A 27,576-nucleotide genomic window follows, 5' to 3' on the forward strand; every position below is an offset into this window, starting at 1 on the left:
ACAGAAGCCAGATGATGGTGCTTAACTGCCAGAAGCCAGGAGGCCACAATTATCATAATGACCAGAAAGGTCAGAAAGCAGCCAAATGGGTGTTTTTGAGAATCATAGAGTTAGTTAACAGACGAGCAGTAAGTGCTGCTTAACAAGTACAAAAGAAATAAGAATGGAGGAACAGGAGGCTGAGGGCACATGGCCCCGTTAAAAATTATTCTTTGCTCGGTTCCCTAACCTGAACCAAGGTTTTGGTCTAGAACCTGCTGACTGAAAATACACAATTAGGTCCCTAGGAGGAAGAACACTTCAACAACCCCTCTTCTAGGTTTCTCCTGAGGAAGAAGTGTCCACAGGAAGTATGGAGAACCTGCTGCCTGAACTCCTACGGAGAAGGAGGTACGTGTAGCATGAGGAGGGGACTGTTGTGGCCATGAAAATGCATCTTTCACATCTCCAACTTCAGGGAACGTAACTGACTCACTGTTTTTCATGACCATGTTTATGCTGAGGTCACGATTCCCAAGAGCTGCTCCTAGCCACTGACTGAACTTGGCATGGATACTAAGGCAGATTTGTTTCTGAGAGTTGCAGAACTTGGTTGATGGGCAACTTTGGCCCAACTTTGCTGACTTTTTTCTTATAAATGTGTCACAGACTGACTTCTCCTGGCCAGCACCCTTTCTTCCTTCTCTTTTTCACATCGGTTCGACCTGTAACAGCTAACCCATCTCCCCCAGTTCCCTCCCTATCTACCCTCACAAATGTTTTCCTTTACAATTCTCTTGAATGTCTAATTCTATCTAGGCATCTGCTTCTCAGAGAACCCAAAGAAACTGCAAAACTCTTTTCTAAAGTCGTTGTGTAATTTTACAGTCCCACTGGTAATGTATGAGAATGCTAATTGCTCCATATCCTCACCAACACTTGGCATTGAAGTTTTGAGTCCATGGGGTCGCAAAGAGTCGGACATGACTGAGTGACTGAACAACAACAGAAGGTGCAATGTGGTATCTCATTGTGGTTTTAATTTGCATTTTTCTACTAACCAATTATGTTGAACATGTTTTCATGTGTTTATTGTCATCTGTACATATTATCTGTGTCCAAATATTTTGTTCATTTCCTTATTGGGTTGTTTGACTTATTATTGAATTAAGAGTTCCTTATAGATTTTTGAACATAAGTTCTTTATCAGTTTTGCATTTGTAAGTATTATCTACTGGTCTGTAGCCTGTCTTTTCATTTTCTTTTGTGTTGAAGGACAGAAGTTAATAGTTTTTGATGTTCAATTTAGAATTTTTTCCTTTTTTTGTTTGTGCTTTTTGTTTCTTAGTAAGAAATTGTGGCTAACTCAGGGTCACAAAGATTATCTTCTATGCTTTCTTTAGCTGTTTTATAGATATAGGTTTACATTCAGACCTATTATTCAAGTTAATTTTTGCATATGGTGTGCATCTAGGCTTGTTAAGAAACTTTTTAATACCTTTATGAAACCAGTTAACTCTCAACATTAGTTCATGAGACCTACTTTGCTGAAGGAAGAATATTTCATTAGTGAAATTATATAAAATATAATGAGTATATAAATATAAAAGCTAGCTTACATTTTATATTAATTTTACAATAATATTAACTATCTCACATTAAATAATGTTAAATTCAAACTCCATGAGTCCAATTTATAAATGTAATTTATATCACATAAATATATAGAAAGCAACAAAACCTAAATTCAGATGTGTTCATACAGTATTTATTTAAGAATACTGGTAATTACTGAAAAAAATTATATATGCATGTAAGTTTTTTTATGGAATCTTAGAATTCAGTAAATTAAGAATAAAAACTTACCTTTTTTCTGCATATCTTGATAAAGTTTTGTCATTTCAATCTTATGTTCCTCCTCTTTGATTTTCATTTCACTCATAAGTTTGGTGATATTACTCCTATGTTCCTATAGATTAAAACATATATTCATTGTTCAATTTAAGTATGTGTTGACATTTTTTGATTAATTAGATGTAATTTTCAGAGTTTATATTAATTTTTGATGTATAATTATATCTAGAGAGGAAAGATATTGTTCATTGTTTGAATGCTAAACTTTGAGAAGGACCAATTTCTTGTTCAAGTAGAAAGATCATCTAGACACAATGATTTTTTATCTTTGCCTCCTGAATTCTCATCACCACATCCATAACTTATCATAGATGCTCAAAATATTTTAAGTGTGTGCAGAAATGCCATGAACATTAAAATATTTCAAAAAAGCCAAACTATATTGTAGAGCCAACTTTATGTATCATTTGATAGCCAGCAAGCTTACCCTAATATAGGGTGAATCTCTGAATGTGGGCTGAATTTCCATTTCTGACAATTATATAAACATCCCTAATCTCCAGGAGGAGGTTAAGCATTATCTATGGTAAGGGTCAGCTTTATGAGGAGGCTAAAGAAGGATGAATTTGGGATCTGAGAAGTGCTCAACAGCTTCCTGAGGTTAGTTTCATAGGTTGTTGAAGCAGAGAAGTGATTTATTATGCTCATAAGGAGAGTGGCATTTAAAAAAGTATTTATTTTATTTTTTGGTTGTGCTGGGTCTTCATTGCTTTCAAGGGCTTTCTCTAGTTGCAGAGAGCAAGGGCTACTCTCTAGTTGGGGTGCCTGGGCTTCGCATTGTGGTGGTTTCTCTTGTTGCAGAACACAGGCTCTAGGACATGGGCTTCAGTGGTTGTGGTGCATGGGCTCGCTGCTTTGTGGCACGTGGAATCCACGCAGATCAAGGATCAAACTCACGGCCCCTGTGTTGTCAGGTGGATTCTTACCTACTGTACCGCCAGGGAAGTCCCTGGAGAGTGGCACTGTGGAAGTGTGCAAAGAGAAATCCACCAGAGAGATTAAACTTTCAATTTTTCCGAGGTATATTTCTAAATGGAGAGGAGTAAAGGAAAGAAGGGAGAATAAAAGAGAAGTGGGATAGTAAGAAAGAGACAATGGAGAAGGCAAGAGGCCCAGAAAAATCTTCTAATAAATATGGTAAGGCTTCCCAGGTGGCACCCAGTGGTAAAGAATCTACCTATCAGTGCAGGAGATGCAGGTAACGAGAGTTTGATCCCTGGGTCAGGAAGATCCCCTGGAGTAGGAAATGGCAACCCACTTCACTATTCTTGCCAAAATCCCATGGACAGAGGAGCCTGGTGGACTATAGTCCATAGGGTCGCAAAAAGTTGGACATGACTGGGCACATGTGTGTTAAACATTGTAAAAGCAGGGATTTTGTTTTTACTCACTGTTGTATTCCTACCTCCTGGCATATATCCCTTGATATATAGTCAATGAATAAGAATACTAATAAGAATTATCTGTTAGAGGTTCTTACCCTAGACCCAGATAAAGGGTTTTCAAGGGTCTGTTAACTTCCTGAAATTGTATGCAAAATCATGTCTGTGTGCATGCATGTGCCCTTTTGAGCACTTTTTAAAAAATCAGGGTTCATGGGTTTTAATAGATATTCAGTATATTCAGGTATTTGAGGAGATTAAAAAAAGTCAAGATCCACTGGTTTAAGCAGCTATAATTAAAAATAAAGATTAACTTATATATATAATTAAAAATTAAAAATTTCCTTAAATTCAAGAGGATACAGTTAGGATTCCTACTTGTGCCACTAAGTTTGCCAGAAAACTTGCAGGAATGGCTGAACCTACCCAACCATTGCCTTTGATTAAAGTTAGGTAGGTGACTGAAGGGGTCAATCTCATAGACTGTGATATTTTTCCTATGCATGTATCTAGACTTCTAGCTGGGCAACTACACAATGGCTTTCATAAATGACCCCTGACTCAGATGGGTATGCTAAGCAGTTGCTGCTCTGGGAAACTCTAGGAGACAAATGTCTACATGTCTTTTCATTCTCCATTGATTTTTCCCACCTGACATGTTGCCATTAGTTTGGTAAGACTGAGGGTTTTCACTATAGTCTTGACGCATGAAGCCTATCTTAAATGTCTGGGTTGGTACCAGGCTGCATCTCACTAGGTTCTTCTCCTCTAGTATAACCTGTAACAGCCCCAAGGAGTCCAATCCTTTCTTCTTCTTAAGGGAACAAAATTCCAACAGGTTCTTCTTGATTGCCTTCTTTTCATTTGCTTTCTTGACAACTTTAAATGCCAAGGGACAGTTTCAGGTTATTTTCCTATAAAACTTAAGAATTCTTCATATACAAGTTACAAATCTTCCAGTCTCATAAATATGGCTGTTAAGTAACTCCTAAGTTTATTTCTAGGGAGTGGTTCTCCATATGTCTTGGATGTGCCTGGAGATGTTGTACTAGAGAATGTTCATTAGATTGAGGTTATCTTTAGTTTGCTTTGGACAGCAGTTAATAAGTGCAGAATCTTGGGTTACAGTGTTTATTCTGTCATTCCCACCCCTCTGAAGATTCATATTATTTTAGACAAAGAAGTATTCTACAACTTGACATTAGAAGAGAAAGGAGGCAGAAGTTTTCCCCCTTTCTGTTCCAGTTACACCTTGACTTCACAGTTATTGTTGAAATGTAAAGATATGAAAAGGATGGAAAAATAAAGGAAAGACATAAAGGAAATATAAAGAATGGGATATAACCCAGAGATATTTAAATTATTTCAAAATTGGTGATGAGAAGCTAAATTTTCCAAGAGTACATCAGATGCCATTCATTACTCCTGAGTATTACCTAGAAGCTCTGACATGTTTAGAGAATTAGCTTGTGTTTCTTCAAAGGCTCTTTAAGTGAAGAACCAGATTGAAACAGAGATGATCCTTCAAGTCGAAGTTCTAAGGTGGATACATATCTAAGCTGAGTTTTGGAAATCTTAGATCTGCCAGAGTTTGACATATTGGCTCTTGGGAGATGAGAAAAAACTCACATAATAAACCTCCCAAAGGGCAGAGGGGTGGGAACTATATTCATTGAGGATATTTTATGTTTTATGTTCTATAATTACTATCATGATGCTGTTCTTATAGGAGAGAAGAAAAAGTAACAAAGTGTATGCTGGCTCTTGGGAGAAAATTAATTGGTGACCCACACAAAATGCTCTCTTCATTTGGATGGTGCCATAAAATTTCAATAGATAACTCAAATCATAAATACTGAAGGCATTCACTTTATCATAAAAAAGGTTTTATGAAGTGCTAATTAAGAGTATACCAAAGAATAAAAACTCAAACATAACTTTAAAATAAATGGCAAAATTGTTGCATCCCTTTTTGTCGAAAGAAAAAGTAATGCAAGCAATATACTAGTGCATTAGTCTATAAAACACTGACGGTCTTCAAAACTTGTATCTTTTTGGCTGCCTATATTAATGAAAAATGACTTTTTTTTTTCTAATTTGGGAAGACAATGCTCCACAGGGATTTGATTGACTATAAAGACACACAAACTCACCTGTTCATGCACTTTAAACTTTTCTTTCATAAGATCAGCATTTCTTTTTAGTTGTTCATTTTCACCTGTGTAAAAGTCATCGAAGAGTATTATAATATACAGAACTTTTCAAATAATATGGGAATATTTTTAACCCATCAAGTTTCTGTTCATGTATGTATTAAACATGTGAATACAAAATCTACTACACATTAAGCTCTGTGCATGACATTGGGAATGCTGAAACAAAAAAATTATTGCTCTTCAAAGAACTTACAGCCTAGTGGTAAGACAGATGTGTAGGCAGTTATGATAATGCTGTGATAACTGTTTTATAATGGCAGCGTGTCTGAAATATGGTGGGGAGATATGGAAGAAAAGCTTAGGTCATTTCTAAGTCAGGAAAGAGTTTATAGACGAGGAAGCACTTGATCTGAGACTTAAATAGTAAGTTGGAGGGATGCATTCTAGATACAGAAAACTATCCAGAAGACTTTGGACTTGAATCAGTACAGCACATTTGGGAAAATTACAATTCAAGTACAGTATTGTTGGAGTGTAAATTATAAGGAGAATGTGTTAAATAGATTGGGAAAGTAACTTTATAGGAGGTAGACAGATTCTGGGTGAAAAACTTTGAATTTTATAGGTTATAGACTCATCAAAGAATTCTGAACAGTGAAACGAAATGATTAGTTACATGTTCAAAAAGATTATCTGGCAGTGCGGAGGACGAATAGGGAAGGGGTTGACCCCAGAGGATGTCCATAAATCAGCAATAGATCAAGTAAGAAACAATGGGAGCCTAAATTAGGTCACTGGCAGTAGGAGATGTTGGAAAATAAAGACAACTATATAGATGATAGAATTACCAGGAGACTTAATACTGGTTGGATAGCAGCAGCAAAAGCGAAAGGGGAACCTTTGCCTTCTAGGTTTCTGATTTGAATGGATGAAAACTGTTAATCAAGTTGGGAAAAATTAAAAGGGGAAGATTTTTAGGAGTAGAATGATGAATCTCTATCTTTATCATGCCAAATTTGAAATGCTTGAGATATCCAGGAGAATATTTCTTATAGGCTGAGAAACATTTAGAAGTGGCTAAAGGAAGACTATCCTATAAAGGAGACTAAGAAGTGTCCAGAGATGCAGGAGAGGGTGTTAATAAGAGAAGAGAGTTTATGGGGGTTATAATCCATGGCAGTAAATGCAATAAAAAGGTGAAATGAGAGAACTTTGAATCTGAAATCTTTGGGAGATGCCCAATTGTTCTAAGTTGAAGACTAGGTGAAAAGTGAAGTGAAAGTGAAAGTGGCTCAGTCACGTCCGACTCTTTGCAACCCCATGGACTGTATAGTCCATGTATGACTAATCCAGCCCAGAGTACTGAGGTGGGTAGCCTTTCCCTTCTTTAGGGGATCTTCCCAACCCAGGGATCAAACCCAGGTCTCCCACATTGCAGGTGGATTCTTTACCAGCTGAACCACAAGGGAAGCCCAAGCATACTGGAGTGGGTAACCTATCCCTTCTCCAGTGGATCTTCCTGACCTAGGAATCGAACAGGGGTCTCCTGTATTGCAGGTGGATTCTTTACCAACTGAGCTATCAGGGAAGCCCAAAGACTAGATGAGGGGAAGGAAATAGAGATAGTGAGTGCAGACTATTCCCTTGAGATTCTATTGCAAAAGGAAAGAGTGAGGGTAATTGGAGGGAATAAATCCAAAATCAAGGATACTTTGTTGTGTTTATTGAAAAGATGGGAGAGATCTGAGTTGTTTAAAAGCTGAGAGGAATGACCAATAGAAAGAGGGAAATGAAAGAGAGAAAGGAAGGGACAACAGAAGATGCAACATCCCAGAAGAGAGAGGTGAAGAGAGATAAGAGTTAAGTAGAAAAATAACTTTGGATAGGAAGAAGGATTTTTTTCCTTCAAAGCAAAGGAGGAAGAAGTAAGGATATGTCTGTGTATGAATACACTGGAGGAACTGCAGTCGGAAGAGGGGGTAGTGGGTGACAGAAAATCAGGTAGTTTATGTCTGAAAGTTTTCATTTTTTCTATGAAATAGAAAGTATAGTAGGTTCAAAGAGAAATATTTAAAGTTGGGGACTTAAAGAATGAAAAATTTAAAAGCCTGGATAAATTTAGGGTATATGTGAAACTGGGACTCAAATTAAAATGGGTTTGCAATTTATGTTTTTTTTTTTACCAATAGCCTTCAGTGCCTATAGCACTGTAAGTCAAACAAGTATATGGCTGGATTGATCTGTATTTGAGGATTAGTATAGTTTGTATTCTAGGATAGGTGAGGGAAACAAAACCACTGTCCAAAAAAGATGAGGGACTTCCCTGGTGGTCCAGTGGCTAAGACTCTGAGCTCTCAATGCAGGGAGTCAGGGGTCGATTCCTGGTCAGGGAACTAGATCCCATACACTGCAACTAAGACTTGGTGTGGCCAAATAAATAAATATTTAAAAAAAGAAGATGAGTTGATATCCTAAGCTAAGCTAAACTAGAAGGAAAGGAAGGTTTAATCTTTGAGCAACATTATTGAGAACCATAGTTTTATTTATATAATGCCCTATTAAGTAAAACTTAGGAAAAAATGAATTTAAGTAAAATACAGTTTTGCATCTTCAATTTGCCCTACTATTTCATACCTATCATAATTTTGACATTTTTTTTTTTAATCAAAACTCTTCTCTTGACAAGGCATGATGGAGACGGAGGGGTGCTTCACATTTTTATATATTCACTCTTGTTAATCACTAGGTGTTTTAAGGAAAATCAGATATACTTAGATCAGGAAAAAGTCAGTCCTGATTTAGTGTGTGGTGAGGGTTTGAAGATTGCCAGGAGAAATATCAACAACCTCAGATGTGCAAATGCACCCTTATGGCAGAAAGTGAAGAGGAACTAAAAAGCCTCTTGATGAAAGTGAAAGAGGAGAGTGAAAAAGTTGACTTAAAGCTCAACATTCAGAAAACTAAGATCATGGCATCTGGTCCCATCACTTCATGGGAAATAGATGGGGAAACAGTGGAAACAGTGTCAGACTATTTTTTTGGGCTCCAGAATCACTGCAGATGGTGATTGCAGCCATGAAATTAAAAGACGCTTGCTCCTTGGAAGGAAAGTTATGACCAACATAGATAGCATATTAAAAAGCAGAGACATTACTTTGCTAACAAAGGTCCGTCTAGTCAAGGCTGTGGTTTTTCCACTGGTCATGTATGGATGTGAGAGTTGGACTGTGAAGAAAGCTGAGCGCTGAAGAATTGATGCTTTTGAACTGTGGTGTTGGAGAAGACTCTTGAGAGTTCCTTGGACTGCAAGGGATCCAACCAGTCCATCCTAAAGGAGATCAGTCCTGGGTGTTCATTGGAAGGACTGATGCTGAAGCTGAAACTCCAATACTTTGGCCACCTGATGCGAAGAGTTAACTCACTGGAAAAGACCCTGATGCTGGGAGGGATTGAGGGCAGGAGGAGAAGGGGACAGAGGATAAGATGGCTGGATGGCATCACCAACTCGATGGACATGAGTTTGAGTAAACTCTGGGAGTTGGTGATGGACAGGGAGGCCTGGCGTGCTACGATTTACGAGGTTGCAAAGAGTCGGACACAACTGAGAGACTGAACTGAACTGAGGGTTTGAAACAGAGCAAGGATCTGTACCTGAGCCAGACATTTAAGGTGCCCATTTAAAAATTCTTTGTTCCTGCTGATCAATTTGTAGAGCTCTTTGTATTGTAGATATAAACTAAGTTGGTATTTGAAAACACTTTTATTTCAAATAAATTATTTGCTTTTTGACTTGTTTTACACATAGCATGCAGAGTTCTTTTTACATTGTTGTTGTTTGTACTTTTGTTGCATTGTTGTTAAGAAAGTGTGTTAGGTCTTTTTTTTTTCTTTATATAGTAACTGAGCTTCCCAGATTGGTTAAGATGATACCCTCAGCTCCAGGTTGTATGCTTTTCCTGGATTTTAAGTTTCTATTGTTCTTTTTTGCACTAAAGTGTTTTTTTAAATCCATCTGGAATTTACTGTTGATATGGTTGGAAAACTTTCCAGCACATACTTTACTGGTATGTGCCAGTACCATACTTTAAAATATCAATTCTTTTTCAATAAATTGAAATATTCCTTGCATCATACATTAAGTTAGCAAATATTGGGGCCTGTTTCTAGAATTTAGATCATTCTTTCCATGGATGTATTTTTCACTTTTTATGCCAATACCATATTGATTTCATTACAATGGCTTCAGAGCATGCTGTTTTTTGGTAGTGGAAGTCCTCCTCCCTTACGTTCTTCTTATTTTTCATACTTTGTTTTTTTTTTTGTTTCTTCTGTTAAATGAACTGTAAGGTTAGCTTATGCAATCTTTTCCTTTACCCCTAAATTCAATATTTTAATTTAAACTACGTGAAATGTGTATATTAAATTCAGGAAAATGACATTTTAATGATGGTAAGTTTTCCCTCTGCCAGAAATACTGGTCAACCCATCTAAATGTTATGTTAGTATCTAGCTTTGGCATATCTGTAATTATGCTAAACAGAAGCACATAACTTACCTATGAATTAAAGTCATCTACTGAAGAAATAGCTAACCTCCTTAATATTTCATACTGCACCTCAGTTGGCTTTTTGTTGGCTTTCATCTGTAGTATAATCCATGTTATATTATTATTATAATCCATGTTATATTATTATTGTTGGCACTGCTCTTTTTCATCATCTTCCTAGATTTTACATTAGAATTTCAAACACATATCTCTATTTCCTTAAGGTATAAGACTCCTGCTGCACTGGCTGGAGTAGAGATAAATTCAAATAGCATCTTGATCACTGTAGCGTCCACCTGGTCCTGATATTTGACAAGGAATTGCTCTTCAACCTGAGCTAGACTTTGCTTTAAATCCAGAAAGACAGAAATGGTCTTCTAAGAAACATGAATGAACAAGCAACTCTATCAGATCCTTTCTTACTACTTCTGTTACTTCTATTAGCCAAACAAAAAATGATGACATGGAACAAAAGGGAAAAATAGGGAAATTCATAGTTATTTTTCATTTCAGTCTTTTTTTACTCATCAGTAAGCAGAAGGTAGAGAGTGTTGGTAGAATGTGAATGTCTCAAGAATGAAAATGAATGAAAAATGGTTGAGGTAGTTTTGTGCAGCATTTCCACTATTCTGGTAAGAATGAAATAGATATACAAGTATAAACTATGAAGTATTAATCATGTATTCTGTACTTCCACATATGAGTTGTGTTCTTTTAATTTAAAACTAGGTTGTACAATAGAAAGATGAATAGTAAAATTCATGCTCATAATTAAAATTAAAAGCATTTTTCACTGAGAGCGATAAATAAAATATCCTGACGAGACAACAAAAGAAAGGAAGAAGCTTTATATTTCAGAACCTTTGATGTTATTTTTTTCCCCTGCTTTTTGAACATGGGCTACACATTTTCACTTTGCACTGTGCCCTGAAAATTATGTTGGTAGCCTCAATTATTTATAGGCTTTGTTCTTTACCTTCCTTTTAATGTTCCTTTAAGAAATCTCTCTTGGAAGGTGGCAATTTTTAAATAATGAAGATTCTACAGTATATATTCATAAGAAGTCATTTCCCCATACTTAGAATATGCTTATATAAATATGATGGCATTCTTCAAAAGATGTACTATAAGCTAACAAGTCTGATTATTTTAAGGTCTTTCTCACAATTATGTTGAAAAAACTATGTCTACAGTTTTCAAACTAATTTTCATGTAAGCATTGTTTTTTTCTTAAGTAGTAGTTGACCATGGATTACCTTAGTTTCTCACACAATTCTTTTATAGAATAACACTGAATATATGCTTTTGATCTATTTAAAACATTCTGATCAGTGATCAGTTTTGACTACATCATTTTGTTTAACACAATTTTGTACACTAAAGCTGCACTGTCCCTAACAATGTCTTCCTTAAAATCCACTCTTTTAGAGTATATAGTCTCCAGTAAATTTAAGTTATTCAGGCTCAGTTCAGACAGGAAAAAAGCAATATTAAGTTGTAATAAATTATAGAAAATTGGCAAATATGTTTGAATTCTACTGATTTTGGAGGTGCTCTGTATTTTCGGCTGATTTCACATCTCTCTTTTTTTCTCTTTTCACTGCCAATGTGTTTAAATTCCTGAAATTCAATTGATCTAGGGCTGGTTATATTGCAATAATTCTCCTCTAGTGGAAAAAGAGCCCTGAATCTTGTTTTCTTTGCCTGGACAGTAATAACCACTGATAAGTTAGCAGGTATAATGTCACTATCTCTCATGTAGTGAATTACTGAGATTCTCCTAAAGTAGAATATAGAATAATGTATTTACAATAATATAAGAAACAATATAAAAATTTTCCTATCATTTATGACATATTGTGATGAATCATACTCTATTTTATGTTCATATCCTGAACTCCAAACACATATTACTTCAAAGATAGAATGAATTCATTCTTTGAAGTATAAAGACCAAATTGGGAAGCAGAGGATAGGGTAATGGAGCAACAAGAAAACAGAGGCTCACAGTATAAAGGGCTGCCAACACTCTTGCATAATCTATACAACGGGCCCTTGCCTTTTTCCAGCCTGATAGACGGCATAACAGATGTCATTAAATATTGTTTCCTGACTTTCCTTCTCTGTGCCAGGTTAGCAGTAATAAATGAAGAGCTCCTTTGGTCCTTGACAATGAGAACATCTCAGAAAATATATTTGACTTAATCACCCAGTCACGAGAACGAGAGACTCAGGTTTTCCCATAAGTTACGGAGTTCCAGCACTGTTGCCACAGACAGTTTGCTGTTGTTCAGTTGCTAAGTCATGTCTGACTCTGTGCAACCCCATGGACTGTAGCCCACCAGGCTCCTCTGTCCATAGGATTCTCTAGGCAAGAATACTGGAGTGGGTTGCTATTTCCTTCTCCAGGGGATCTTCCTGACCTAGGGATCAAACCCAAGTCTCCTGCATCGGCAGCCAGATTCTTTACTACTGAGCCATCAGGGAATAGTAAGAGGGATCACCCACTATCTCAGATGTAACTGGGAAATATTAAGAGGGAATAGGCGGGCCAACATAAATAACAAAATCACAAAACCTAAAAAGTAGTGACAAACAGATGAAGTATTCTTAACTAATATTCTCTAAACTCTCATAATTGTGTGTCCTGTTAATAAAAATAATGAGAATGTACACCCCAATTCTTGTCTAGTTATTTATAAATTACATATATATGTCATTTTATTACTGTATATAATTCTTAAAATGGATACAAGTAGAAGTTAAGGTGAACTAAAGAGGAAAAAATGTTAATTTATTCTAATATTACTTAAAGCACTGTTATAAAACTTTAAAATTATTGAATCACTATTATTGTTAATAAATTTTAGTGAGATAATGCCACTGGAAATGCATCAGTAGCTTTTACAATGTTGATTTAACTCTTTGATTATGAAAATATTTTTAATATTCAGGCTGTCTTGATACTTGGATTTGATGGTAAAAATGCATCACTGGCTGCACTTACTAAACCATAACACAGTCATCCTTGGGTTTCCATTGGAGATTAGTTCCAGGACCGCTGTGGGTACCAAAATTCATGGATATACTCCAGCCCCTTACATAAAATGATGTAGTATTTGCATAAAGGCAATGGCAACCCACTCCAGTACTCTTGCCTGGAAAATCCCATGGACGGAGGAGCCTGGTAGGCTGTAGTCCATGGGGTCGCTAAGTGTCAGATACAACTGAGCAACTTCACTTTCACTTTTCACTTTCATGCATTGGAGAAGGAAATGGCAACCCGCTCCAGTATTCTTGCCTGGAGAATCCCAGGGACGGGGGAGCCTGGTGGGCTGCCGTCTATGGGGTTGCATAGAGTCGGACACGACTGAAGCGACTTAGCAGCAGCAGCAGCAGCAACATGCACATCCTGTATATCTTTTTAATATTTTTTTATCTCTAATAGATTACTTATAACACCTAATACAATGTAAGTGCTATGTAAATAGTTATAAATACAATGTAAACAGTTACTTTTGTTGTTGTCCAGTCACCAAGTCATGTCCAACTCTTGGTGACCCCATGGACTGCAGCATGCCAGGCCTTCCTGTCCCTCACCATCTCCTGGACTTTGCCCAAGTTCATGTCCATTGAATCAGTGATGCCCTCCAATCATCTCATCCTGTTGCCCTCTTTTCCTGCCTTCAATCTTTACCAACATCAGGGTCTTTTCCAATGAGTAAGCTGTTCGCATCAGGTGGCCAAATCATTGCAGCTTCAGCATCAGTCCTTTCAATGAATATTTAGTCTTGATTTCCTTTAGGATTGACTGGTTTGATCTCTTTGCTGTCCAAGGGACTCTCAAGAGTCTTCTCTAGCACCACAGTTTGAAAGCATCAATTCTTTGGTGCTCTGCCTTCTTTATGGTACATCTGTACATGACTACTGGAAAAACCAAAGGTTTGACTAGATGGACCTTTGTCATTTGTCAGCAAAGTGATGTCTCTGCTTTTAAATACACTGTCTAGGCTGGTCATAGATTTCCTGCCAAGAAGCAGTCGTCTTCTAATTTCATGGTTGCAGTCACCATCCTGAGTGATTTTAGGGCCCAAGAAGAGGAAATCTGTCACTGCTTCCATGTTTTTCCCTTCTATTTGCCATGAAGGAATGGAACTGGATGCCATGATCTCAGTTTTTTTAATATTGAGTTTTAAGCCAGCTTTTTCATTCTCCTCTTTCACCTTCATCAAGAGGCTCTTTAGTTCCTCTTTGCTTTCTGCCATTAATAGTTAGTAGCCCTTGGCAAATTCAAGTTTTGCTTTTTTGAAACTTTCCGAATTTTTTTCAAGTATTTTCAGTCTGGGTTGGTTGAATCCATGGATGCAGGACCTGCAGATATGAAGGGCCTAAGGTACTCATTTTTCAGTCCCAAACACTGATTATGCAAAAGTGATTTGTTTTTGAAATTCTGTTAAATCCATCTTCCTTGATGTTATTATAAGCCTCTCAAAAGATTTTTGAAAACAAACATTTAACAAAGGGTTGAGAATCATTGTTAGATCATTGTTTGAAGAATTTTTAATTGAATTTAGCATTTCTATGCCAAATTTAATACACAAGTAAAAATATTTAAAGTTGACAGATTTTTGGCTCCCAATCACTTAATGATGGAACCATTTCTAAATATTCATTTGCAAACAGTCCTGCTATAGATTAATTTTTTCAAAGGCAGTTATACTTGGCCACCATTGGCTGACACTTCATCAGTTATGATAGTTTTTCGTTATTTTTAAACTTTTTAATGTGTCTGAACTTGTACAAGGGTAGAAATGACAGCTCTGCTACTTTTTTTTTTGCTACTTTTTTATTGCTGATTTGTGCTTGCATTATTAGTACTATTGTCAAACATGTTTTATTTCTTAAAGCTACTGTCCAGTTTGAGAGGATTTTTTGATTGTAAGTAGCTAATATAAGGTATAAACCCTCTTAAGCAGGTCCATGTAGACTGTACTACATATCAGTACACTGAGATGAGAAAAAAATAAAGATGCAACTGTTTAGTTTTAGAACTCCTACTCTCCTTGGGAGAAGAAGAATCTTGTGTATCATAAATGATGTATAACTGATATGCAGAAAGAATAAGGAATAACATTCCATTATTAAATTTTCATCAAATTATTTGCCTTCAGTTTAGTCGCTCAGTTGTGTCCGACTCTTTGCGACCCCATGAACTGCAGCACGCCCAGCCTCCCTGTTCATCAGCAAGTCCTGGAGTTTACTCAAACTCATGTCCATTGAGTCGGTGATGCCATCCAACCATCTGTTGTCCCCTTCTCCTCCCGCCTTCAATCTTTCCCAGCATGAGGGTCTTTTCCAGTGAGTCAGCTCTTCACATGAGGTGGCCAAAGTATTGGAGTTTCAGCTTCAGCATCAGCCCTTCCAATGAAAATCCAGGACTGATCTCCTTTAGGATGGACTGGTTGGATCTCCTTGCAGTCCAAGGGACTCTCAAGAGTCTTCTCCAACACCACAGTTCAAAAGCATCAATTCTTCGGCACTCAGCTTTCTTTAGAGTCCAACTCTCACATCCATACATGACTGACTGCTGCTGCTGCTAAGTCGCTTCAGTCGTGTCCGACTCTGTGCGACCCCATAGACGGCAGCCCACCAGGCTCCTCTGTCCCTGGGATTCTCCAGGCAAGAACACTGGAGTGGGTTGCCATTTCCTTCTCCAATTCAGGAAAGTGAAAAGTGAAAGTGAAGTCACTCAGTCGTGTCTGACTCTTCATGACCCTATGGACTGTAGCCTACCAGGCTCCTCCGTCCATGGGATTTTCCAGGCAAGAGTACTGGAGTGGGGTGCCATTTCCTTCTCTAGTACATGACTACTTTTAATAAAAAATAAGCATTAATAGGAATTGTGTTGTTTTCTTTCTGCATCTCAATGGATCATCTTTTACACAGCCCATAAGTACCTACTGAAAAGACTGATGGATTGAGAGTAAAGGGAGGTATCATTTCTCTCATAGTGGCTGAAGAAACTCTTTAGTTTAGAGGGCAGCTGGTTCAGTAACTCAATAATGCAGTCAAGACACCATGTCCTTTTAGTCTCTCCTTACTGCTCTCCTCAATGTTGTCATCACTTTAAGGTTGAAAGCAAACAGTCTGCAACAATTTCAGGCATTATATGCAGACTTAACAACAACCAGAACAGTTTTTTGGAAGAGAGGAAAATATTTCAGAAGCCCTCCCTTGGAGTTGGGGTGTAACTAACTTCTCCCGAGGCATATGATCACGTGGATTAAGAATGAATTTTAGAAAAAAAAGTCAGGTTTATATTAAGAAAAGGAAATAGTTTCTAGGGAGGCAGACATTTACAACCACTGTAACCTTGCTAAGCAAATTATCCATACAATCTTGAGAATCAAACAGATGAAAGAGAAGACAGACAGGTAGTTCACATCTATCACATTGATCAAAGCCTGTAGAAGCACTGGACAAATGAAATCAGTGAATCACTATTCCTGAGAGGCAGCACAGCATATCCATTTTTCAGAAGTGGATTATTAAAAGATCTGTACTACCGTATCTGTGAAAATATGATATTCTTGACTATTGGTTGATATTTGATAATCTCTTATAAAGCAATATGTTTAACATGTTTATAATTATCAACTTTCTGGAACTTCAAAGTATTTAATGTTAATTTCTGGTAGATGTTTTATTTGAACAAAATCCTGGAAAGAGTTAAACTCCTGGAAAGAGTTGAATCCTGTAAAGGATTATGAACAGGTACATTAAAAAAAAAAATGCAGCTAGGTGTCATATTTAGTCAGAGAAAGGAAAAGTTGTTCTGAGCCATTGGCACTGAGATGGAAAATTGAAAGCCCAAACCAGGTGTGGGATAGGGATCAAATACTGGGAAAAAATGAGCAGGATGCTAGAACCAAGTCAAGCAAAAACCTATGGGACATACCATAATCAGACATCTGCAGGAAAAAATTTAAAAAGAGATATTGGAGATGGTATGGTTCCCTATCTACTACCCTTCTTGATCTCCAGAACAGCTCTTAGTAGTGTATTAACATGGAGACGAATCCTTATGAACTGCAGATGCTGTTGGGCGGTGTACGTGTGAAGTCTTCTGATCCAGTTTCTATATTTGTTTCATTAACACTTGAGGAAATATTTTAAGGTAAAGCAACGGGGAAAAATAAGAACTAATAGTAATTCTTAAAAGACTATAAGGAATAACACATGAAATCAAATAAATACCATGTAAGGTCAGTATTGTATCTCCCCTACATATGTAAAGTAGTTTCATTATGAGAAAAGCAGAGGACTAAGATAAAAAATTCGTATTGTTTGGTGTCAGTTTTATGAGAACTTAGAGGCAGTTTAGTTTAAACTCTAATATAGTAGAGGAAGATCCTAGAAAAAGGGATAGGCTACCCACCCCAGTATTCTTAGTATTCTTGGACTTCCCTTGTGGCTCAGCTGGTAAAGAATCTACCTGCAATGCGGCAGACCTGGGTTCAATCCCTGGGTTGGGAAGATCCCCTGGAAAAGTGAAAGGCTACCTACTCCAGTATTCTGGCCTGGAGAATTCCATGGACTGTATGGTCATGGGTTCACAAAGAGTGGGACACGACTGAACGACTTTTATTAATTAATTATAGTAGAGGAAAATGCCACTAACATTGCACTGTAGCTAAATTAAAGCAAGACAAAACACTTGGTTGCCTTGTTTTGTCAATGGTGGCCTATTGGCTTAGCATGACTATCCAAGTGAGACAAGCTGAAGATGTTAGCTTCATTTACACAAATAAAGCCTGACTTAATGACAGAAATTAAATAGTAAACTAAACTATCACTGAAGTTTGAATAGAATACTCATGATGTAATTACTCATATACCCATCTTTCAAAACTGAACACAAGGTTATTAAAGACCAAGAATACTACTGAGAATAAATATACTTCTAACCTTTCTAAAATAATAAAGAGAATTATTATAATCAACTATAAAACCCTGATGTTCTTGTCAGAATATGACCGAATTGTTCTGTTCAGCATGACATTTCTTATGTTACAATAATTTAGGAAGATATTGAGTAGTAAGGAATCCTGCCCTTAGCTGATAAATTTAACAAGATCAGATTAAGAGATTACTGTCACCAATGTAAAAACTTTCTATTCTTAAAGATGCTTAAACACAACCATATTTTTTTTTAGATTTTAATTTTTTTCTAACTTACCCTTCAAATTATGTTGACTTTCAATGGTATGCTGCAGCCCTTTTATCATATCATGAAGAGTAGCACATTCTAAAACATAAAAGATAAATCTATTTGAATATTTACTTTCGTTTTGAAATTATTACCTCAAAGTTAGAAAATACTTAAAATAATATTTAATTGACAATTATGACTTAATAAAGCAACCAGGTATCTGAAAATAAGTTATATAATACACACTTGTTTTTTTTTTTTTACATTGGAGGGTAATTGCTTTACAGAATTTTGTGGTTTTCTGTCCTACATCAACAAGGATCAGCCCTCGGTACACATGTACCCTCCCTCCCAAGCCTCCCTGCCATCTCCCTCCCCATCCTGCCCTTCAGCCTGTCACAGAGCCCTTGTTTGAGTTCCCCAAGTCATACAGAAAATTCCCATTGGCTATCTATTTGACATATGGTATTGTAAATTTCCATTTTATTCTCTCCATACACCTCCCCTTCTCACTCCTCCCCTCCTCTATGTCCATAAGTTTGTTCTCTATCTCTGTTTTTCCATTGCTGCCCTGAAAGTAAATTCATCAAAGCAATCTTTTTAGATTCCATATATATATATATGTGTCAATATACAATACTTATATTTCTCTTTCTGACTTACTTTGTATGATAGGCACTAAGTTCGTCCACCTCAGAACTGACTCAAATGTTTTCCTTTTTAGGACTGAGTAGTATTCCACTGTATACATGTACCACAGCTGCTTTATCCTTTCATCTGTAGATGGACATCTAGGTTGCTTCCATGTTCTAGCTATTGTAAATAGTGCTGCAATGAACATTGGGGTACATGTGTCTTTTTCCATTTTTTTCCCTTAGGGTATATGCCTAGGAGTGGGATTGCTGGGTCATGTGGTGGTTTTATTCCTAGCTTTTTAAGGAATCTCCATACCATCTTCCATACTGGTTATATCAGTTTACATTCCTACCAGCAACACAAGAGTGTTCCCTTTTCTCCACACCCTCTCCAGCATTTATTGGTAGATTTTTTTTTTTTATGATGGCCATTCTGACTGGTATGAGGTGGTATCTCATTGTAGTTTTGATTTGTATTTCTCTTAATAATGAGTGATGTTAAGTATCTTTTCATGTGTTTGTTAGCCATCATACACTTTTTAAATCAGTCTTTAAGTCAAACACACTCCATGATTTTGTTATGAGTTTTCTAAGGCATGAAAACCCCAGTAAAGTAGGGATTCCCTCTATGTGCCATTAGCAACAGCTGCCCTAGAAATAAGGCACATTTGGACATATCTGGAGGACTGTGAGGCATGTATCCAAGTGGCTTTTCCATAAAAAGAACATTCCGAGGAAAGAGAGTCAGAACATTCCAAGGAAAGAGAGTCAAGGAACATGAAGTTCTGTTCAAAGATACAGAGTCAGAACTGGTGAGCAAGTGTCACTTGGGAGAAGATAATGCTTTTCTTCCTCATTGTCCTCTAACCTGTCCTCTTGCCTGAGTCCTAGGACAAGGGAGTATCGACAAAGAGTAAAAACTCAATGTGTTGGGTTACAAGACATCAGTCACTCTGGTGCCAGTCTTCTTGCATAATCGGAGAATTCTGTGCAATCAAGCCCAATATGTGCAAATAAGCTTTCAGTATGTATATTCTTGGTATCACCAGCAACAGCTAAACATCTGAAGCGGGGCCACAGTGGTGGAGACTCCTGTAACTTTAAGCAGCCCCTGGCTGTAAGCTTCAGGAAAGCAGGGACTGTCTTCCATCTTGTTTATCATTTCTCCCTAGTACTTAGAAGAGTTGTGGTCCATCATAGTCATTTCATAAATATTTGTTAAGTGATTTGGTTGACAGGCATTATAATGGTAGGAAAGGAGTAAATGGAGAAACTGTGGTATGAAAATAATAACACACTGCTATGTTAAGTGCTTTGCAAATATTAATTCACTTAACCCTTTTAACTCTATGACATTGATTCTAGTATTTGCCTCACTTTTACATAGGAGGAAAGTGACACATAGAAGTATAGCAAATTGTCCAAACTCACACTTAAAAGTTGTAGATGGTAGAGCTACAACATGAACTCAAGCAGTCCAGCACTAACATCAATGATTCTAACTGCTTTAAAATACCACCAAGAAGATCAGCACAGGATCACTTCTTCAGACTAATCTGAGTAGGTGAGAGGCCCTGGAAAGAGGGCAGGAATAGAGCCAGAGAAAGACTCTGTGATAGTTATTGCTATCACATTTTTACTATAAGATTGAGAAATCCAGGTTGCACTAGTTTAAGTTTACAATTATAGTAGCTAAATATATAATGATGAAAACATCACAAAGAGTAACAGTATTTTTAAAAAGAAACATTAGGCAATTTTGTTCTCATGTGCTTGGCTTAATGGCTATTAAATATTGAACCTGATTCTCTTTCATTCAGGTTTAGAGGCCCACAGTGGATATTCAGCCACTGTGTATTAGTGTGACATACTTTTATATAACAATAAAAAGTTATCTAGGTACATTAAAATACTATTATTGAATATTTACCCTGTCAGGCATTACATTAAGTACATTATAAACATTATAATCAGTATTCAAACTGCTGCTGAGAAGTTGGCATCATTACCCTGATTTCACAAAGGGAGGATGTCACGCATAGACATCTGGTAACTTAACAAAGATTCCACAGTACATGGGAGGTCTAGGTTTGAACACAGGTTTTTCACATTTCAAATCCTGTGCTCTCAACTCAAGACTTCCTCGGGAATCGTATAACATGCTGATGAAACCATGAAATTTGGAATCAGAAGAACTGGATTAGAGTGTTTTTCTTCTTTACTGTGTAACTATGATGCTCTGGGTAATGTACTTTTCTCCTATATTAGGTTGTTCTGACAACCAAATGAAAAAGTATACATTCTAAATTCATTCACAGATATTTAACATTGTTACTGTTTCTCTCCTCTGTGTCCCATGATTTGTCTATATTGCTTTTATCCACCATTCACATTACATTTTAGTTAGATGGTTTCTCCCACTAGATAGTGAACTCTTTCAGGTAAAGATACTTATTTTGATAATCCTTACTTCTAATGTGATGACTATTTCATAAGTGTTCAATAGTTTTTGTATTTATTAACTAAATGAGAGCACCAATACTGTGAGGGGAGAGTTCAAAACTTCCCATTTTCAGTTAGAGGTCCTATAACTCAGTCTCCATGTACTTCAGCTACATTAATAGAAAAGAAAGTATTCAGTAGAAGTTAAAAGCTTTATGCAAGTACAAGGTTCTACTCCCCCACTTTCCCCCTCTACCTCCCCTGTCACCAACTCAAAGTTCCCACCATCCTCCATTTTGTTCTGTTGCTGAGTCCCAGTAACAGAATGATGGTTAAATGACAACTGATATTACCTACTTCATGTATATTACTGTATTAGCTGCTGCAATTAAAAATGGAGGCATAGATCCTGCCATCACTTGTCCTTGCACCTTTAGAAGCATGAATCCAGCATGCATAAAGTATGTTATCTCAGTAATTAGCAAATTGAAAACAGAACCCTGAAACTGAAAGTATACTGAATGTTTCCAAACTGTGTATTTTCAAATTTAGAACACAAGGTGGCTCTCTAAACACATTTTTTAAAACAGGAAACTGGCTCATTAAGGAATTTTACCTGGGTCTCCGGCATTGCAGGCAGATTCTTTACCAAATGTGAGCCAAGAGGGAAGCCCCATAAAATAGAATATCATTCGTTATTTTAGAATAATAGCTTTTAATTCTCTTTGCAAAACTTCTATGCATCATTTCTGTTGGACTTTACAGTATAATTTGAAGAATACTATCCTATCCAATTCTTAAAAACTATAGCTCAGAACATTAAAAGCTATCACTTATATTGTATAATTTAGTAAATCAGTGATTGTTTTAAGGTCAAATTTAGGCTCTACCATTACAAGCAATTTGGGCGTTAATATCTATATCATAAATCAGTTGGAAATATTAAATAAAATGTGCATGAAAAGGCTTTTTTTTAAACAGCACTTGATCTTCAATATCAATATTGTTACCATCTTGAGCTGGCAAAGGCATTGTTTGTCTGATATCAAGTGAAGAAAATAAAATATAAAGATATCATGATTTACTTTTGAACAAGTCCAATCACACACATGTGATTCCTTCCTAAGTGAATTAGTATACACTGCTTTCTAAGAGATCATCCTCACTTGTTCTTTCACTTCTACTGTGTATTATTCAGAAAAAGGTCATTAGATTTAGAATAAGTGTAACTAATTTTTAAGGAAGTATTTGATTATGTTTTTCAAATAATACACATACATGAAACACAAGTTTAGTGACAAGTGAATATCTTGACAATCTCTGCCCCAAAACTAACCAGTTTCCCTCCCCTTAAAGCAAACACTGTTACTAGGACACTGTTTATCTTTCCAGGGATCTACAAATATACAGGGGAGAGGGTGTTTGTGTGTTAAGATATATTTTTGTAAAAATCATAATACACTGCTGTGTACATTATTATTTTCATTTACTATATGTGGGAGATTATGCTATATCATATAAAGACACTTCATTCTTTTTATCAGTTATATAGTAGTTCATTACAAAATATACCATAATTTGTTTAACCAGATATCCACGGATAGATGTCACACTTGGAAAGGCTTTCTCCAGTCTTAAAAACATAAAAACAAAGCTCCCTATAGTCTCTTCCATTGTGGCTTCACTTTTTGACCTTTAATTAACTTTATTGTTCAGAACAGTTTTAGATATATAGACAGGCTTCCCAGGTGGTAAAGAATCTGCCTGCCAATGCTGGTTTGATCTCTGGGTTGGGAAGATCCTCTGGAGTATGAAACGGCAACCTGCTCCAGTATTCTTGCCTGGAAAATCTCATGGACAGAGGAGCTTGGTGGGCTATAGTCCACAGGGTTGCAAAGAGTCAGGCACGACTGAGTTGAATGAGCACAGATGTACAGAAAACTTGGGAAGATGCTACAGAGTTGTGAAATATCCTTAGCTAAGTTTCCCCTATTATTAATATCTTACTTTAGTACAGTATGTTTGTTACAATTAATGAACCAATGTTGATACATTATTATTAATTAAAATCTATACTTTACTCGGGCTTCCCAGGTGGCACTGGTGGCAAAGAAACTGCCTGCCAATGGTCGGGAAGACCCCCTGGAGAAGGAAATGGTAACCCACTCCAGCATTCTTGCTTGGAGAATCTTATGACAGAGACACCTGGTGGGCTGCAGCCTATAGGGTTGCACAGAGTCAGACAGGACTGAAGCGCCTTAGCACACATGGATACTTTACTCTGATTTTCTTAATTTTTACCTAACGTCCTTTCTCTATTCTATGATTCCATCCACAATACCACGTTACATTCAGTTGTCATGTCTTCTTCAGGTCCTCTTTGGTGTGACAGTTTCTCAGAGCTTTCTTGTTTTTGATGCACTTAAGTTTTTCAGACTACTGGCCAGGTCTTTTGTAGATATCCCTCTATGTGAATGTGATGCTTACCTCATGATGAGATGAGGTTATAGGGAGGAAGAACATAGAAGTAAAGTGCCATTTTCATCACATCACAGCAAGGGTAACTACTATCAATATGACATCAAGTTGACCCTGATTTGGTGCCTTAAGTTGTGTACGTCAGATTTCCCCACTATATAATTACTCTTTATCACCCCCTTTTCCATTCAGTATATGTTTCACTACAGTGAAGAAAATCACTATACACAGCACACACCTGATGAGTGCTGCGTCATATTTCTTTGAGGCCAAGTCATTTACATAAGCTATTTGGAATTCTGCAGAGATTTATCTCTTCACTCCATTTACTTATTATTTATTTTTATGAATATGTACTCATGGATATACCTGGGGTTTTAATCTAATACTACTTTATTTTGTCGCTCAAATTGTTCCAGCTTTGGTCCTTGAGAACTTTTTTACTTGAGTCCTGTATCTTTGACATACCCCATTATTATGCAGTATTTTCCTTTTTGAGCACTTTATTTCCTGGTACTACAAGATGCTTTAGACTTATACATTTCTTGCCCCTGTCTTAGAATCAGCCATTTCTTCATGAGGTCCTGGTTCCTTTTGTAATAAGACAGTATTAGAAACTTGGTGCTAGTTTTGCTTGTTGCTATGGATTATGTGCCCGCTCAGTTGACATAACAAGGAAGTGTATGCATATGGCTTCTTTTTTTCTTTTCCTGATGCCCAGTACTTTATTAGTAAGGAGGCTTGGTCTGCAAAAGGGGAGGCTGGGATAGTCAAGACTAGCATCCATCTAGGGGGATTTTCCTGGTCATCAGGTGGTTTCTCCACGCAGGTTTAGAGGAAATATGGATGAAACCCACACAGAGGGTATCACTGTGACTGGTAAGCAGCAGAAGTAGGAGGGGAGCCCTAGGCATAGCTGGGCTCCTGGGACAGCAGTGTTTCCATGTTGGGCACAGATGCACCTTCTGGGAACTTCTCCAAGTTCCAGGCAATATCACTGCAGCACACAGAGACCAAGTGATGAGCTTGGAATCTGTTGAAAACAGTGGTTGTCAGGGGCCCAGGGCAAGGCCTTCCACAGGAAGGTGCAGAGCAGGTGCATCTGCATGCCACTCACCATACACTTCTGGAAAAGTCTCTGAACTTGAAGGAACTCAGGCTCTCCTTGTACCTAGCGTTCTCCTGATGCCCGGAACGAGTTGCATGGGAAGACCAGCACTACCAGGCCTGGGGTGAAGTTGCCATGTAGCTTGTTCAACTGAGTGTAGTCTCAGACCTTTGTGCTGCAGAGCAATGCCACTTTCTCAACGAGTAGCACCATGCCAGGCTGGGTGCCCGGGCTCCAACGCTCCCTGAGGGCTAAGGGGTGCACAGAGAGGGGGCAGAGTAGACCCAAGGGGGGATGGTGGCAGCTGGGAGCTGAGCAGAGCACATGGATGGATGTCTGAGAAGTGAGCGGGACTAGGACAACGTCTTTCTAACACTAAAATTTTTGACCCATCTGAAGTTTCTTTTAGTGTAATTGTGAGGCAGGAATTCAACTGTACTTTTTCCATGTGTTTGAACGCCTGGACTGAGCCTTGGATTTGTCATTTCTAAGCTGACTGGACTGGAGAAGGCAATGGCACCCCACTCCAGTACTCTTGCCTTGAAAATTCCATGGACCGAGGAGCCTGGTAGGCTGCAGTCCATGGGGTCGCTAAGAGTTGGACACGACTGAGCGACTTCACTTTCACTTTTCACTTTCATGCACTGGAGAAGGAAATGGCAACTCACTCCAGTGTTTTTGCCTGGAGGATCCCAGGGACGGGGGAGCCTGATGGGCTGCCATCTATGGGATCGCACAGAGTCGGACACGACTGAAGTGACTTAGCAGCAGCAGCAGCAGCAGCTGATTGGACGCAGACAGATTACTCTCCTTTGTTCATGTTTCTTCATTATCAAAGTGGAATAATAATACCAGTCTTATCTATATAGTCTTTCAGGGCTATATTAAGGACAAAATGAAGTGATAATCTGAAAAGTTCTATGTGAATTAAAAATATTTTACAAATGTAAAATTACTGTTATAGCAAAAAGCACACTCATTAGAATGACTGTTTCTATAGGCAGCAAAGAACTAACCTTGTTTCATTGCGACCTCTTTTGTTTGCATTACTCTTAATAAACAGTTAGCTTTTTCCAACTGCATATCCAGGATATTGTTCTTCCCATTGGATTCTATAATTTTCTATAGAAAAAACAGAATTCATTTTATCACCAAATCAATGCTGCTATTTTGATTTTTTTTTAACCTAAGAATATGAAAGTATAAACCATTTAATACCTGAAAGTCTAATAATTAAGTCTGGCACACATTTTTAAATAAGTCAACTTCCTAATTTATCTTTAATTTAAAGAGTAACATAATAAAAAGTTAAAATAGGTGAACAGTTATAGGAAGTTATAAAAAGTAAAAATATGACCTAATTTGAACTCCCTTCTTTCCAACTATTTAACCTCCAGTCCTAAAATTAATCATTCCTTATAAATATTTCCAAAATATTTTATGACTACACAACTATAGGAAAGGGTCACATTATACTCTGTTCTGCACCTTGGATTTTCCACTTAGTACTACTTTCTCAGAGATGACGGCACATAAGCATGTAAAAGTTTTACCTCATTCTTTTTAACAGCTGCATTGAGTTTCTTTCATGAATATGATTTATTTAAATAGTTTCCTATTGAGGAAAATTTGTGCTGTTCCCATTTTTTGCTATTACAGACAATGAATAAATGTTCTCAAATATATATCTTTGTGAATAATGTAATAACTGCCATGTACCAGTCAAACACCTTCAAAAATCACCAATTCATAACCTATCCTGTATAATCTATACTTCTACCCATTCTCTATTCTCATCACTTCTGAATTTATCTCAAAGCAACTCCTTGACACTATATTATTTCTTTGATAAATATTATCATTTATATGCCTCTCTAAGAGATGACTCAAAAGTACAATCACAATACCATTATGACATCAAAAAAGAACAATATTTCTAATTTAAAATATCTAAGAATATGAGAGATAATTCCAAGTTAAGCTCCAAACGCTTTGTACCAGTTCCTCTCCCACCAAAGTGTTATTTCCTTCTCTCTCATCTCTTACTTTGGTCAGAATCACTTGGTTAAAAAAAAAATACAAGTCCATTGTTGAAAAAAAGCTCATGATATGAAAATACCCATCATCATGAAAATTTTTTTATGATGGCAATACTACATTGTGCAGAGGAAAAGAAGGAATATAGAAGGATGATAAGAAAAAGAGAAAATAGAGGTAGGGATTATTCTTCCTCCTATTCCTGTTTCACAAATCCACTTCCCAAATCTGATTTATCCACTTACATTTCTCAACAGATATTCCTACTCCTCTCCCAGGCAGAGGAGACAAAAAGCCTAGTATATACTTGAGGATATGGTCTGACATATAATTTGTGTAGAGTTGGGGAGGGGGACTTCAAACAGGTTTGCTTTTGGGCAAAAGAGAAAAGGGAACAGATGGAACAGGAAAGGCTAAAAAGGAAATTAGTCATAAGAGTAAGAGATTGAGGATTGAATCTACTTCAATCCTTACTAAACCACTCTTGAGTTTATGGACATCCTGGGTATATACATATGTATTTCCCCTTTAACTTTAGCAAAAGTATATCAATTATTTGCTCCTTTGCCCCCCAAACATTTTGATATTAGTATTAATGAGTTACAACCACATACAATCTAAATACAGATTTTAAAAATGAGAGAGAAGGGGCTTAAAAAATACATTCCCATTATTTTTACCTTGCTT

At 37.0% G+C, this 27,576-nt stretch overlaps 1 protein-coding gene across 3 annotated transcripts in view; it reads right to left on the reverse strand.

Moving 5' to 3' along the window:
* The window catches only part of CCDC152 (coiled-coil domain containing 152), a 36,011-nt gene that overhangs the window by 4,494 nt on the left and 3,941 nt on the right, over positions 1-27,576 (reverse strand). For all 3 annotated transcript variants that reach the window (XM_043488499.1, XM_043488501.1, XM_043488500.1), the window contains exons 3-6: positions 25,869-25,974; positions 18,217-18,285; positions 5,429-5,493; positions 1,846-1,948 (exon numbers count right to left, since the gene is read on the reverse strand). In XM_043488499.1, the coding sequence (XP_043344434.1) occupies positions 1,846-1,948; positions 5,429-5,493; positions 18,217-18,285; positions 25,869-25,974 (343 nt within the window). The remainder of the gene's footprint in view (positions 1-1,845; positions 1,949-5,428; positions 5,494-18,216; positions 18,286-25,868; positions 25,975-27,576) is intronic.

This window comes from Cervus canadensis, chromosome 16, assembly GCF_019320065.1.
Source record: "Cervus canadensis isolate Bull #8, Minnesota chromosome 16, ASM1932006v1, whole genome shotgun sequence".
In the NCBI taxonomy this organism is placed as follows: domain Eukaryota; kingdom Metazoa; phylum Chordata; class Mammalia; order Artiodactyla; family Cervidae; genus Cervus; species Cervus canadensis.